At 38.4% G+C, this 15,613-nt stretch overlaps 1 protein-coding gene across 2 annotated transcripts in view; it reads right to left on the bottom strand.

Annotated features, from left to right (window-relative positions):
- Window positions 1-15,613, bottom strand: part of kcnh1a (potassium voltage-gated channel, subfamily H (eag-related), member 1a) — a 40,705-nt gene that overhangs the window by 9,079 nt on the left and 16,013 nt on the right. For both annotated transcript variants that reach the window (XM_056768764.1, XM_056768765.1), the window contains 3 exons: window positions 8,585-8,784; window positions 6,601-6,853; window positions 4,208-4,404 (listed from right to left, as the gene is read on the bottom strand). In XM_056768764.1, the coding sequence (XP_056624742.1) occupies window positions 4,208-4,404; window positions 6,601-6,853; window positions 8,585-8,784 (650 nt within the window). The remainder of the gene's footprint in view (window positions 1-4,207; window positions 4,405-6,600; window positions 6,854-8,584; window positions 8,785-15,613) is intronic.

Below are 15,613 nucleotides of genomic sequence, written 5' to 3'. Positions count from 1 at the left end.
TTTATTTATTTCTTCGATTTACTTTTCTACCCTTCCAATAAGATCACCACAGATTTGCATGTAAATGCATCACTGGAAACATCACTTGTTATCGCTTATTTAAACCAAATGAGACACAAATCATTTCTTTTGTAACTTACTGCTTTGTGTTTCTCCTTAAAACGCCATTAAAGTAGGAAATCCACATAAACACACAGAAAAGTTCAACTGTCTGTGGGATTTGAGGTGATATTGTGCAGACAGTCAGCGCTCAAACCGACATGCGCTGTATAGAGAACTGTCACCATTTCTGCTGTTTTGTAAACCGTGACCCTTGAAGGGTATACGAGACAGAAAAAGAACAGACATGCAGAGAGGGATTACATAACAAAAGCAGAAGCATTACACAAAGGTGTGGGTTTGTGTGCATAGGGGGTGAAACACAGAGTGTGTTTGTTAGAATCTCTCTGTTGATTCTCATATCTCGCATTTATGCACACGCACGGCCCTTCTGTGCATCCTAAGCTTTTTATTTCTCTTTGTAATTCTTCCCGTAATCAAACAGGGAAACATGAGCATATCCATCGAGTCGTTTGAAACGTGTGCGTTTTTGCGTGTGTGATGTTGGAGGTGGTCGTCTGACTCTGAGAGGAGGTTGGTGGGGACTGAGAGACATACACACGCTCCCATCACTCTTTCATAATTCAAACTAAAAGCTGACTGTGTGCACTCGAAAATCTCTGAAATTTGTGTGTATGTGTGGACCACTACAGTCTGGTTATACGAAAAATTATTAAAATACTCTCCATCTTGCTTTCACTTCCCATAATTAATCACTGAATCACAGGAATTGCCCAGAACAATCTGTACACGTGTAAACTGAAGGATTTATGAAGAGTCATTCCGAGTTTATTATAAGTGGTATTAACCTGAAATGTGTGCTTGCGTATTTATTATATTATTTGAAAAATAGTATAAAATGCTCATTAATGAGCTTTGTGTGAGCTTGATCATCATCTGAACGTCTGGATGCTGTGTAGCGAGTACCTCATACCACGTGCCAGATGCTGACTGACTGATTTTATTTCACTGATCTCCGATCAGATTTACCGCACTCATCACTTCACAGAATCTGATACGTTAGTGATGACTGATTCACTCCCCAAACACACACCACAGGGTCACACAGGTGGAATATTAAGTAAACCACCACCGCTAACCCCCTGAACTTTGACCATCGATCATTTTTAAAAGCAGTTCAACTCAAATCCATGCATTCCGGTGCACACGCATGGTTATGCATGTGTACGGTTGTGTGTGCATGCGGGCATTAGCGCCGGTGTGTTCGAGGGTTATTTAACCACTACAGTTGCATAAATGTAACCTTAATCAAAGCCGAAATAACTCATGACTGTTGACACAGCAGCGGTGAGCTAAAGAGGATTTTTCAGCGTTACCTTGACAACCACAAACACACATAATCAAAAGCAAATTGGACGAGCCATTAAAGTGCTAAAGCAGCTGCGGAGGGTACAGTCGAATGAATCTTTTACATAGAAAGACATCACAGTCGGTGATCCTTTTGAGTTGTTGAAGTGATCGTTCACTAAAAAATGAAATTTCTGTCATCCTTCACTCACCCTCTTGACATTTCTTTTTTTCTGCAGAACATTAAAGAAAATATTTTGAAGAATGTTAGTAACCGAACAATGGCGGTACCCATTGACTTATATTGTATAGACTGTATAGACACAAAACCAATGACAGTGAATGGGTACCTCCGTTGTTCGGTTACAAACGTTCTTCAAAATGTTCGATTGTGTTCTGCAAAAGATGGTTTGATAAATGATAACAGAATTTTCAATTTTGGGTGAACGATCCCTTTAACGCAGTTACCTGTTGCGCACTCAATACATCATCTCCTTTGACCTTAAGAATTCAGCATCATCAGTTTTCCATTTAACCTTAGATAAGATCGGCAGATATCCCTGACTAAGTCTCACTTTACGACTCATGCACTATATTGCAAGTCTTCCAAAGTCAAACAGCTTTCTGTTATGAAAAATGCTGTGGCTCCCAAATCAAATGTAGCGCAGGCTGGATATCAATAACATCAAACATCACCGGCTCTCGGGCATCTCGTAATCGTGAATAATGACTTTACATTTCTATTTGCTCATCACACATTGTTATCGTATGACTTCAGATATTTAAGTTGACAACTTATTGTCCTTTTTAGAAGAGAAAATCACAGAATCCGAATCGTAATCGCTTTTGGGAGATGTTTCTGTTAGGAATGAGGACACCGGCATACGTTAAAACCAGAAAATAGGCCCATGATTACAAATAGGCCATATCTAGTATATTGTTGAATACTTTCTCTCATATATTTTCCATATGTAACATGTTGTTCTATCTGGGTCATAATCAGATGGTAAACATCATGACTAATTCATGGAGAGATAAGCTAATAAAAGTCTCTCGCACGGCAACCAGAGAGTCATATTAATACAATCAGGTTTTTTTACAATTCGTTGTAGTGTCTATGAGGACAGATCCTTAGTGTCGGATCATAATGTCGGGGCAAAGGTTAGTAAATTGACGTCAAACACAGCGGTCTATTTCAAAACAAGTGTAGGCGTGAAGAGTGTCCTCAAAGCCTTACATGTACTTTCTAATAGCTTTACAACTGTTTTTCATCATATATTGGTACAGAAGATAGATTATGTAAATGTCTGTGAATGTGTTACTGAAGTATACCTTATAGTTCAATTTAAGCCGTATGGATATATTTAACTGTACAGTCTCAGCCTTGCCAATAAAGACCAGACGCTTGCTAGGCTATAATTAGTTTTCTTCTCAGACCCAGTTAAAGCACTAAGAAACAGATCTCAAGCAGGGCCCGGATCCAATTTATATAGACACACTGAGGCTCAGTTTATCACACTGACAGCTGTTTTATTATGAAATGCATAGACAAATGCCACTTTGGATCACGTTCATAGAGTATAACAGGTTTATTTTGTTTGCAAACAACACTGTACATTCAAAATCAACCAAAAAAGGAGGATAAGCAGGTAGAGGGACCTACTTACCTAACACTTCTGTATCTTCTATAGAACTCTTCCGAAAACATAAACAACACTAATTCAACGCTGGTCCAGAAGAATTTCCTGTTTCTGTTTTTTAACATTACACAAACGTTTAAACAACATACAACCTACAGAACATTTATAATCTAATCAAAACATACAATAATATTAAACAAATATCTTTAGGATTTAATTATATATGTAAGATTTTAAAATTAACAAATAAAAATGAAACCGGAAGCGCATCTGGGCCAGTGTTTATATCTTGCGAAGTGGTCTGTGGGTTGTAATATAAATAAATATGCCCCGCCCCAAACAATAATAATTGTATATTCCAGTTTCACATTTTTAAAGATATATTTTAGAAACTACAGGAAAGCATTGGATAGAGACAGGGGGAGTAGGACCGGCAAAGGAAGCTTGAGATGGGAATCAAACTCGGGTTAGGCCGCAAGCGAACTAGTACTATATGTCGGTGCACTAACCACGGGGCTATTTCACCAACCAGTTAATTTTTTAAATGTTGGTCAACTTCAAGCTGATCTTACAGGAATTTGCAACGTTTTTTATGAGGTGGCTTAATTCATAGCAATTCATATAAAGTGAATCATACAAAAATTAAGAATAAATAAAGAAGCGAATAAAACCCTTTCCCTAACTCCACCCCAATCCTATCCATCAGTGGCACATGGCCGACCGTATAAAAATGGACTTCACTAGATGAACCAGAGCAATGCTTTGACAGCACCAAAGATCAATGATGTTCATATCTTGCAAAGAAACCAACAACTTGAGTGTCTGAATATTCAACTGGGATAGAAGCTCTCTTTCTCTCTGTCTCAGACTGAATTCTACAGCTAAATTGATCTTAATTTCTCATATATTTCTCAAACCCTTTTATTTCTCATATAAGGGTACGTGGCTTAATTCAGCAGTGACCAACATATTAAGAGCATACACACACAGACACACACACATGCACAGTCTCTTGCTTACATATAAATGATAATTACAGCATTGTCACTCTCATTGAAACACACACAGGCACAAAATGAGAGCTCTCATCTCTTCCTGAAAGACTGCATTAGCCACAGATCCAGTTCTGAGAGAGAGAGAGAGAGAGAGTGTTCACTCACCCGTTTGCGCAGGTTGTATGTAAGCAACAGGTTTCGTGAGAAGTGGTTGGAGAAGGCGGTGTAGAACTCCAGAACTTTCTGAAGCGCGTCCCGTTTGATCACGTGCAGGTCGCAGTATGTTAGCGCTCTCACGTTAGCGCACGCCTGAGCTAGTGTCACCTCCTTCCAGAAAACGTCCCCAAACACATCGCCTTTACCTGCAGTGATACACAAACACCTTTTAACACACACAAGCTTCAAAGGCACACACTGCACACGTGATTTACATTGAAATTCACGCAAACCGGAACCGGCAAAACTAAAAGTAAGTGTGATGATCAGATTATGTTGTCTATTCCAGAACCAACATGTTGGATGGATTTCTAATTTAAATGTGCAGTTTTGGTTTTCTTAGCCACTAGCTGAAAACAAAAAAGATGGAATTGTGGGTTGTTTTACTTTTATGTTTTTTTTACTTTTACGTTTATGCATTAGCCAGTTGCTTTTATCCACGCCGTGGATAATACATTTGTTTTTGACTATGTGCAATGTCCTAGGATCAGACCCACTGAGCCAAAGAAAAGCTTACTCAATTACATGACTCTTTCTTCTGTGAAACACCAAAGAAATAATTTTATAATTTTAACAAAGAAACTGTCTCAGCGGACATGTGTCCATACAATGGAAGTCAATGGGTAGGCCGATGTTTTTCAAAATATCTTCTTTTAGGTTCTGCAGAAGAAAGAAATGCATAGAGGTTTGGAATGACATGAGCGGCGAGTCATTGAAAAGAATTGTAATTTTTGGATAAACTATTGATAACTTTGAAAGTTACAGTACCTGTTCACATTCACATGATATGGCCCCTTGAGGTGTTAAGTGTGTAGTCAAATAAACAATGCTTACAAACACTCAACAGTGCACTTTTACTGTGCACAAAGTCTTTGTACCTTTAAGTGTAGGGTGAAGTTCAGAGTCCTGAAAGTGTATGGAAGGATAGAGCCGGTAATATGTGTTCTAGTAAAAAACTATCATTACAGATCCTAAGGTCAGGCGCAGGACCCTAATGAACACTCACACAGATGCCTGCTGACCTCTGACCATTCTCACAATCTTCCCACTCCAGAGAACGATACAAGTGGTTCGATCGATAATCCTTTTATTCTGTTTTCATGGTCTGATCTCTCTGTGTGAGCAAATTTTAGAGGCAGAAGGGAACATTTGTGGCCCCTCAGACTGGCCCTAAATCAGCTTCATAGAGAGCCGTGGCGGAGAGCCAAATTTAGCGGAGCATCGTTAGTTTGTCAACAGAGAAAAATACGGCTATTAGATGCTCAGCTAGGAGGATTCGCCATGCGTGGCAGCCTAATCTGGTGCTGCGAGACAGAGACACGTTGGAAATGACAAACGCTACATCTAGGGCTTCATACATCGATGTGTGATCTAAGATCAGTGATGTCTTTTATAAACTTTATAACTTTTTGGATTTATTTCATTAAATGATAAAATGCAGTCTGCAAATATATTACACAAGTTATATCATCATGGCATTGGTTCTCTCTTTTTTTTTTGGGTATTTAGGAGGCGTTTAAAGCTTCCAGTTGAACAAACTCTTCCTCTGTGCTTCTGAGAAAGTGTCTTCAAACAGAAGACAAAAACAACTACCACCAACAAGCTGGAGTGCTGCCATCTCAAAAAAATAAAAAATAAAGAAGTACTACTTAAAGATCGTAATGATACTGGAAACATCTTAAAAGAACGAATTGAATTTTCCTTGTGTCGATTTAAATCCTGTACGATGAACACACAAAGATACATTTGTAAGAATTGTACCTTAATAAGACAATTACATTTAAAAAAAGATGCAAAAGCACATTGTGATATTTATAAAGGCCTTGATATATATACCTCACGTGATATTTAAGAATGAACTGGTATGAGAGTATTCAAGCAAATTCCATCCAAAATAATCAGGATTAATTCTGGAACTATTTCAGATGTTTGCCTCAGGGGATGATTTTTCAAGCCACGAAAAGAATGAAGCGTGACAATGAGGCGTCAAGGTAAAAACTATGAATTTGTAATATGTCTTTGTTTTCAAATGCAGCTTTGTTACAAACAGATCAACCTCAATCTAAAACCCCGCCTCCAGAAAGAAAGGTTGTTGGAATGTTCGAAAACAGTGAATCGCTACTTTTCAAACTTCTTTTTCCTCCATAACAAAGAACGAAATTCTTTCAAAGTATTTCGCAACCTTTAAAAGTGATTCAAATGACGTATGGTATTCTGTGTTGAAAGTTTTACCCTGAAGCCAGTCTAACCTGTTACAGCACAGCACACTATTGCAAAGCATCATAGCTCACTATAAACTGAGCATCTTCTGATTAGTTCACAGGTCAAATGTATCCACTTACCCAGAATGGCGACCACCTCGTCGTCTTGGATGACCTCCAGTGACCCTGACACCACAAAACAGAGGCTGTCCACACTCTCGCCAGCGTGATAAATAAGATCGCCTGGAGCGCAGTGGATGGTCTGGAACTCCATGGCCAGAGCTCGCAAACAGCCGTCACTGGCCAATCGGAAAGCAGGATGTTCTTTGAAAACCTTCCTGTTCAGATGAACACAGATATCGGCACGCATGTCTTTTGGGCAAATCTGCAACACCTAAGAAGAGAAGAAAGAAGCGTTTTTACAAATTCATGTAAACACTGTATAGAAAATGAGATGGTAAAGCAAATTATGACATCACAGTGATAAACACACGGGCACGCACATTTGAAACATTACAGACACATACACTCTTGAGAGTTCAGAATCTAGTTAAAGGAGTATTCATTATTTCTCTAACACCAGAGGAACTATAATCTGTGCGATGTATCTGGCTGCGTTAAGCAGCGGCCCCTCCGAGTACAGTTCTGAAGGATCTGAAGGTGTTAGAAATAAGCGGATGGAGTTTATTTTTAACAAGTTCCCTGGACAATTCAGTTGGATTTGAACAGTTTGAGCGATGAAATTGTTTGGTTATCCTGTCGAATGTAATCTATCTTGCATTGAAGGATGGGACACTTAAATATTATTGGACTTAAAGACAAACCTGTATATGTAATATTTTTTCATTAATTCATATTTCCCTTTTTTTTCTACCATTTCGAATTTTATGACCGTCTTACCATAAAAAAATCAAGCTTATCATCATAAAGCGCACAAAGTGAAACACGACAAAAGAGTGAGAAAAAACAGAAAGACAGAACGAGAGAGATACAGGACATGTATGAGTGTCTGTATGTATGTGTGCATCGGAGTGCATTAGTGTATGACGTCTCCCTGAGCTGCCTTTCCCAGCAGCCCCTCACTTAAACAGAGCATCTCCCTTTCTGGATGCGGTTGTCACAGAGACATGGAGACCGGCTCTGGGGAGGACAGTGGGAGTCTGTGTGATGAGATGGTTAAATCACGAGAGAGAGAGAGAGAGAGAGAGAATGAAAGAAAGGAAGAGAATATGAGACAGCTGGAGCATTGTGGCAAAACCGTCTAAAGGGGGTGTCATATCCACAGAGTCATGCTGTTACCCCCCACCCCCTGTGGTTTGAGTGTTCAGGACAGGACGAGTCTAAACACACAGCGGGAGAAAGCATCTTGCTTAAGAATCACACTAATAAAATGCTTAACCGCACACAAACATTTGAGAACCATAGCTAAAAACAAACAAACATAGAGCGACTGCTCCTGAGAGATGACCAGGTGCATTCTAGGTAAGCAGAGTTGGGCATAAAAGGGCTTTCACACTTGAAATTGTTAACCCTGGGTTATTCCAAACCCCAGGTAAACAGAATCATGGGTTTAGTTATAGCATCACTAAACCCTGGTTTAACATTCTTATTTGCATATTTGCGGTGTCAACACTCGTGATTGGATAAATACTGCAGCATCAAACTGACTGAATAAAAACAGTGCGTGGTCACTTTAAATATTTATATTTAGGCATTTTATCCTTTTATCCAAATCGACTTACATTGCATTATCCTATAGATTTATACATAGGTATTTGCAATCCCCTGGGATCGAACCCACAACCTTGCGTTGTTAACGCAATGCTCTTACCACTGAGCTACAGGAAAGCTATATATTACTCCTTACTCAAATAAATGGAAAACTCAAAGGATTGTTTAAACTGCACATGGAGTTTCTGTGACTGTACACAGCTTGTGACATGAGGGAAGCGCTGCTCAGTTTTTTGATTGGGCGTCTGTTGCTAAGCGCCTGGTCGTATCATTTCTACCCCTGCATCGTTTCACACTGCACACGTTTGACACCGCAATGCACGGTTAACCCTGTAAAAGCGTTGCGAGAATAACCCCGCTTCAAAATGACAAGTGTGCCCCATAGAGCATTCACCTTCTCAGTGTCGATACCGTGGGACATAGACCAGGTGGAGGCGATGTAATCCATAACCCTCTCGCTCAGGCCTTTGGGCACCTGGTAGAGCTTTAGGAAGTCCCGCACACTGTTGATCATCTCATGATATCGGTTCGTGTTGGCGTACATCTGCTGGAAAATAGTAGTCACATTACCGAAGATGGTGGCGTAGAGGAGAGCTAAGCAAAAGACACACAAAAGGAGAGATTAACTTTTTTGGTCGACATTAAATGATAAAGCTGCAATCTGTAACTTTTGCCCATGTATCGCCATCTCTGTATAAAACATAAAACTGCTGTTACTTTGCATACTTATCTTAAAAATCTTACAAATCAATATTTGAAGCTTAGTTTGTTTATTTTGAACCAAGAAAAGTTACAGATTGCAACTTTAAATAAAGAGTGAAAATATGCAACATTTATACTTTTCTTACGCGCTGCTGTCCTTCAGAAACCTTGTATCTCCATATCTTTTATTTATTTTTGCCATAAATCATTATTAATAGTCACCCTTCTTGTTTGTCACTGGGTTTTGGAAATATCTAACAAAAAGTATTAAAAAGTGCTTGTCAACTTTGACAACACAGTATTTAATCGTTTTAAAAGTGTAGTGTGTTTCCTTAAGAACTGGACGTTCGAGGTTTCAGAAGGACAGCAACGATATAAAAAATCGATTGTCACAAAAGTAGTTAAATGTTTCCGCACTTATTTCACTCCTAGGATTAATGCCAGTTACGTTTGTATAATTAATAAATGTGCAATAAACTGGATGATGTCACTGGTCTTGTGATGTTCTGGGTTCATTTGTTTTCCGAGTAACTACCGATTAGAGATAAATTGGCTATTGATTAAGAGCTGATGGAGATTTGATGGAGTGTATGTGTACAAGCGTGTCATTTATCTTCTGACAAGCATCTTCTTGTCAGCTGGTCACTAGACAGGTTACATGAGAAAAGTATTATTCAATCAGTCACCAGCTCCAGACAATAGAGAGAGGGAGAGAGAGGGAGAGATGATGATGATGAATAACACAGTAAATTGTAAATGAGTGAGAGCACAGCACAAAAGGAAGATAATTCAATAAAGACGAGTGATTTTCCCTTTTAAACTGATTTAGTCGGCCTGTAATGGCTCTGCACACAGAAGGAAATCTAATTATGTATGTAGGAACCCTGCGTGTGTGTGTGTGTGTATTCCCTCCTAAATGCCTACAGATCAGAAGTGTAAGGAAAAACAACCACAGCTGAGTGCTGCCATTTATTTATGTTACAGGACACCGGAAAACTCACAACACTATACAGCATAGTCCTTATTCCATCCATTACTTTCAACCTTTTTCAACCAAAAACTCTTTCAACAGTCAGATCTCAAATGCATCGAACACAGATATGCAATGTGACAATCTTTGCTGATTTGGGACAGATTTGGCTCCAGGGTGACAAGAATGTGGAGCAGAGCTGACAGCAGCTGTCCTACCGAACACTCAACCTGATTTTGCCAAGTGGTTGATGTCCTCAAGACAACAAATTTTGTTGACCTAAGGACAACATTTTTATAAATAAAACCTAAACCCACACCAAATCCCCACCCTAACCATAACTGACCCCCAAAATCCGAGGGGAATGATAAGTGTAAAACAATGGTCTAGATGCACCTAATCCTGGTTGGAAGATTAAACTTAAAATAAATTTATTTCAGAAATCTGATTGGTTGATTTAAATGTTGTCCCAGGGTCAACATGATGTTGTCCTAAGGATATCAACCACTTGGCAAAAACAGGAGAGCCCCTACCGAACACGCACACACCAGAAACAAACATGGGCAGTTGTATAAGACAGTAAGGTCAGCGGGTGAGAGTTTGTTCACCCTGCCACCTCGAAGTTCAACATAATAAATTGATTTCGGGGATTATAACACAAATTGTCCCGTCAGACCAAACAAACACAGCCATTCAAGTCTTATTCCATAAGAGAAATGGATCAATCTTTATTAGCAAATGAACAAATAAATAAAGCAGGCAGCTCATTACAGCGCTTTGAGATTACACAGCACCCTCCCTCTTATATCAACGCGGCTCTTTAAATGTGTGTATGCAACACAGAGCTTGTCAGTCTGTTTATTGATATAAGACAGCTAAGATTGTCCAGGCTGAACTGAATGATCAGACCCGAACATTCAACAGTGCATGAAGTAAGTTTAAATATATATGTATTAATTAATACAAATGAGTATTAAATGTATTCATTTCTTACAAATAAGTGAGAATTTAACATTGTGTCTAGACAACAAAAAGCACAGATAAGCTACATTTATAAGTAGGAACAGTAAAAAGACCAGTTATATCACAAAACATAGGGGTTTCAAAGTTTAACGGTTATGGGGTCAATAAATGTATTTGTCAAGTGTACGCAGAATAGTTCTGTCATCAATTGCTTTTTAAAGTCGCAATGAAATTCCATTCCATTCCATTTTCTACCGCTTATCCGAACTACCTCGGGTCACGGGGAGCCTGCGCCTATCTCAGGAGTCATCGGGCATCAAGGCAGGATACACCCTGGATGGAGTGCCAACCCATCGCAGGGCACACACACTCACTCATTCACTCACGCACTCACAACCTACGGACAATTTTTCCAGAGATGCCAATCAACCTACCATGCATGTCTTTGGACCAGGGGAGGAAACCAGAGTACCCGGAGGAAACCCCCGAGGCACGGGGAGAACATGCAAACTCCACACACACAAGTCGGAAGCGGGAATCGAACCCCCAACCCTGGAGGTGTGAGGCGAACGTGCTAGTCGCCATGAAATGCAAACTGTAATTTCTTCTTATTTTTTAATGGAATACTTAAAGGTTTATAATAAATGAGATATCCATGTAGGTTATGTCAGTGCCGTAGACGTCTGGGAGTCTCCTAAACGTGTATATTACTGTCTTTGTAACTTTGGAGACAGTCCCTAAATTCACAACAATCGAACGTCTAACGTCAAACTATATAAGTTGCGTAGGGCCCCTGCACCACCAAGGGGCCCCCTTGAGTACCAAATCAAAAACATTATTGTAAACAAGACACTATATTTCTAACATACGGATTCAAAATTACAGAAATCCTTTTGAAATTTCATCTTTAATACTTTATTTAATTACTGTGACATACTTGGACATCACGCAGTGCGCAATGACATGCACTTAATACTTCCTCTTCAATGATGTACTGTATAGGTCTCAGTGTGAGGGCAGGACTGGATGGATTAATGGCCAAGCTTCCTACTTCCAACAATCCATTAAATTCCCATAGGAAATCAAGCTCCATCCTAAATTTTTCTACATTTCGGAAGCATGTTACACCCAGATATATGTCAATATTTGAAAGAAAATAGCGTCGTGTATGTAACGCCGTGACATAGCTTCACATTTTCTATACTGAGCGAGCTGGGCAGTTATAAAGTCAGCCGCGTCTTCTTTATACAACACGAGCTGCGAAGACATGGATCTTTGTATACAGTTATGAAGTCAGGCGGGTCTGCGCAATCTGAGCGTTATCTTTATACAGCTTTATTTTATCTTTATTATGTCTGATCTGTACAGCACAAGCTTATATGCCCCTTTAGCCTTGTTCATATTGGCTATTGTAGCAGAGAGTAGCGAGAGTCATGTGACGAAAGCGAACATTCGTTGAAATGTCTGTTAGCCATTGGCGGTGGAAAAAGACATGGTCTATCGGCCCAACCCTAATCACAACTATATTACCTCATTAATGCAATCTGGGTAATTTTTAACTGGGTCAAAATGGGAAAAACCCAACGGTTGGGTTGTAAGTTATGTTTTAACCCATTGTTTGTAACTCAAGTTTAAGAAATAATAAGGAACTGTCAATATATCAACAACTTTTTATTATACCCATCATTTAATCACATTAACTAGATTTCCACACACTGGATGCAATGCATTTATATTGTATTTACATACATTTAAGTAGCTGTGTTTAAGAATCGGAGATATCAGATCTATTTAATGTTGTTTATACAATACTATACAGAAGTTATTCCAATAAAACACCTTTATGCTTATTGTTCTATTTGCAACTTACTAACTTTAACGATACGCTAAAGTTAAGCTGCTCTAAAAAACGTATATTTAATTTTTTGTGTGTTTTTAAGAGTCACTGTATCATCACAGACACTTTCACACAACCAGCTTCATTCCATTTGACAGAAGGAATATTCTGTGATCTTTCAATGGTACAGTGCTTGACAGTAACAGATCACTAAGGTCACTAAAATAAATAATGTGGTTTCAAGTTTTTTTTTATCATAAAGTGGCTGGTAAATTTAAATTCATCCTCCCAAAAAGAAGACAAACTGTCTCTCTCCTCTCTCTCTCTTTCACACCTTCAATTGCTGTTCAGCTAAAGCTGAGGTTTCATGAATTTAACATCTTTTCTAAAAATAGTTACATTTGGGTTATTCTGTTCCTCCTGAGGTACACAACGACTCAAAGGGAAGAACAGCATCTAGAGAGGCTGAATTACAGTGGAAACGGAGCCATATTTATCTCAGTTTCTTTCATCTACAAGCCTTAAATCTAGTTATCTTTGTGCTTTGGGCTTCATGAAAACATACAAGCATAATCATCCAGCTGTGGTTGTTAATTTTTTGACAGTTCCTAAATCTTCCTTTAAACTTGAGCTTCGCAGAAACATAAAACAACTGCTGAATGGTGGAAGTCTAATATTTGTGCACCCAACCTGCACACAAAGGTTTCATTCTAAATAAGAATGACCCATGAAGTGAAGAGATACCGAGCCCAGCATCTTGCTCATTCAGCAACACTAAAGCCCAGACTGCTCCACAGGGATCGTACTGTAACACCAGCTTCATTAGCAGAAGCGTATACATTTTTCATGAAGTTTTTGCCTTGATGTTTAAACACCTGCCCTGTTGAGCAGAAAACTGCCGCAGTGTTTGTCTCTGCATCTCAGTGGCGCATTCATGACACAAATTCTGAAAAAGACGCATACATCTCGAAGTTGAGATCAGTTGGACCAGTGCCAGCGATGGAGAAAGAGAGGTGGAGTGCTGGAGAGAAGACAAACATGGGGTGGAGAAGATAAATCTGTCTTAGTGTAATTTGATTAGAGCAGATGATTAATTGTACTGCCAGCATTATACAGCACGGTCTTGACTTCACCTCCCTCTCTCCAATTGCTTCGAAAACATATTGCTCTATAAATTCATACTGTGTATACTTCTTACCGACAGTAGCGAACCATAACATTTGTATTCACAACACTCATAATGACCAATGTAAATCTTGCTAAAACGATCTCTCTAACTATATATTTGGTATACAAAGCAATGTAAAAGATATGCTTATATTATTATCAATGAGATTTGATTCAGTATAACGTTTACAAAATGTTTGCGAAACATTTAAAATCCAGATTAAAGAAGTTTGTGTTAGCCGTGCATTTTTTGCATTTTATTTTATTCTTCATTTTGTTTAATTTCTATTTGTATACACATTTTAAAATAAAATTGTGTGTCCTTTTATTGATTTTAGTGTTTTTTTTATATCTTTAAAATAATTAAAATCATTTATTTTTAAAGATCTCCTATTATGTGTTGTTTTTTCTCTATGTAAATCATTTATTTGTATAAAGCACTTTGAATAACCTTTGTTTGTGAAATGTATATTATATATAAATAAATATATAGTATAAAAAAAAAATCTTGCCTTGCTTTGGCTACAAAAGCGAATTTTTATAGACCACTTTGCAATATGTAAACACTGGTTTGGAAGCTCTTCTAATTTCAGTTTTCATTTATGTATTATTAGTATTTTTTAAATCGTACATATTTAAATCTGACAGATATTTGCTTACTATTTTAAATCAGTTGTAAATATTCTGGTACTTGTATTTTGTTAAATCGCTTTTCGTAACTGAAAAAGGAAGTTCTTCTAGAACGGCATTAACACAGCATTGTTTACCTCTTCACTGAGGTCTATAGGGCACATAACGCTAAAATACTCAACAAAACACCATTTGAATGAAGTCTGTACTGTCCCGTTATCAGTAAGTTTTGCAAACCTCTAACCAGACTGTCAATTGCTTTAAAGAGCACTGTGACTATTCACACTTAACAATACGCAACTACATTACACTACTGCACATAAAAAATAGTCAAAAAAATTGGCTTCTATGCTATTCATCACTTATTCAAAACATACCATCTTATAGACTAAACCCGACAATGCATCTGTGTAATTCAGCCTTAACAGTGACCATGCATTCTTATCACCATTCATAGTCCCGATTGATAGCATTATTTGATGTGTTTGTTTAGTGGCGCCAATTCTCCTTATAAGGTCCCATACTCATTACTAAGAGGCACAATCCTGTGTTATGTAGCTGGAGGATAAAAACACAGTTAAAATGTGAACAACTGCAATGGATATACAGTATAAAATAATAAATGCTGTATAATGGTTTATACTTGTAAATGTATATGCACATATAGTATCTAAAACTACTCTCAAATTGAGAAGACGCTGTATAGAACTCAGTAAAGACTTTCTTATACAGTATACTAAGCAGCCCAGCAGGTAGAAAACCGCAAACAGTGAGATCCACTGCTCTTTTTTATTGTATGTGCATTAGAAACATCAGAGAGAGCGAAAAGAGAAAAAAGAGGGGACCAGAGAGCGGAAGTGTATCAGATCAGATGAAACGGGTCTATGTCAAAAGCTGCCACGTGCCTGTGACTCCATTACGCGAACATGTGACAGAATATTTAATACCTTGACATCTCCGCTTCCAATTGAACTCGCATCACTACCTACAAAGGGCCATGTGACAGAGCCGTTCAGGGCGAGTGCGGGCTTACTCCCCGAACAACGTAAATCCGTATCAATGTCAATTTGAAAGGTTAGGATGCCTGGGAATTTAGCCAAGGTAAATTGATTGAGTACCAAATGTACTGGAAAACAGGCTTGGATTATTTTACG

The sequence above is a fragment of the Triplophysa dalaica genome, chromosome 15 (genome assembly GCF_015846415.1).
Source record: "Triplophysa dalaica isolate WHDGS20190420 chromosome 15, ASM1584641v1, whole genome shotgun sequence".
Lineage (NCBI taxonomy): Eukaryota > Metazoa > Chordata > Actinopteri > Cypriniformes > Nemacheilidae > Triplophysa > Triplophysa dalaica.
Note: the sequence above shows the minus strand (reverse complement) of the source record. Positions and strands in the feature narration are given on the sequence as shown.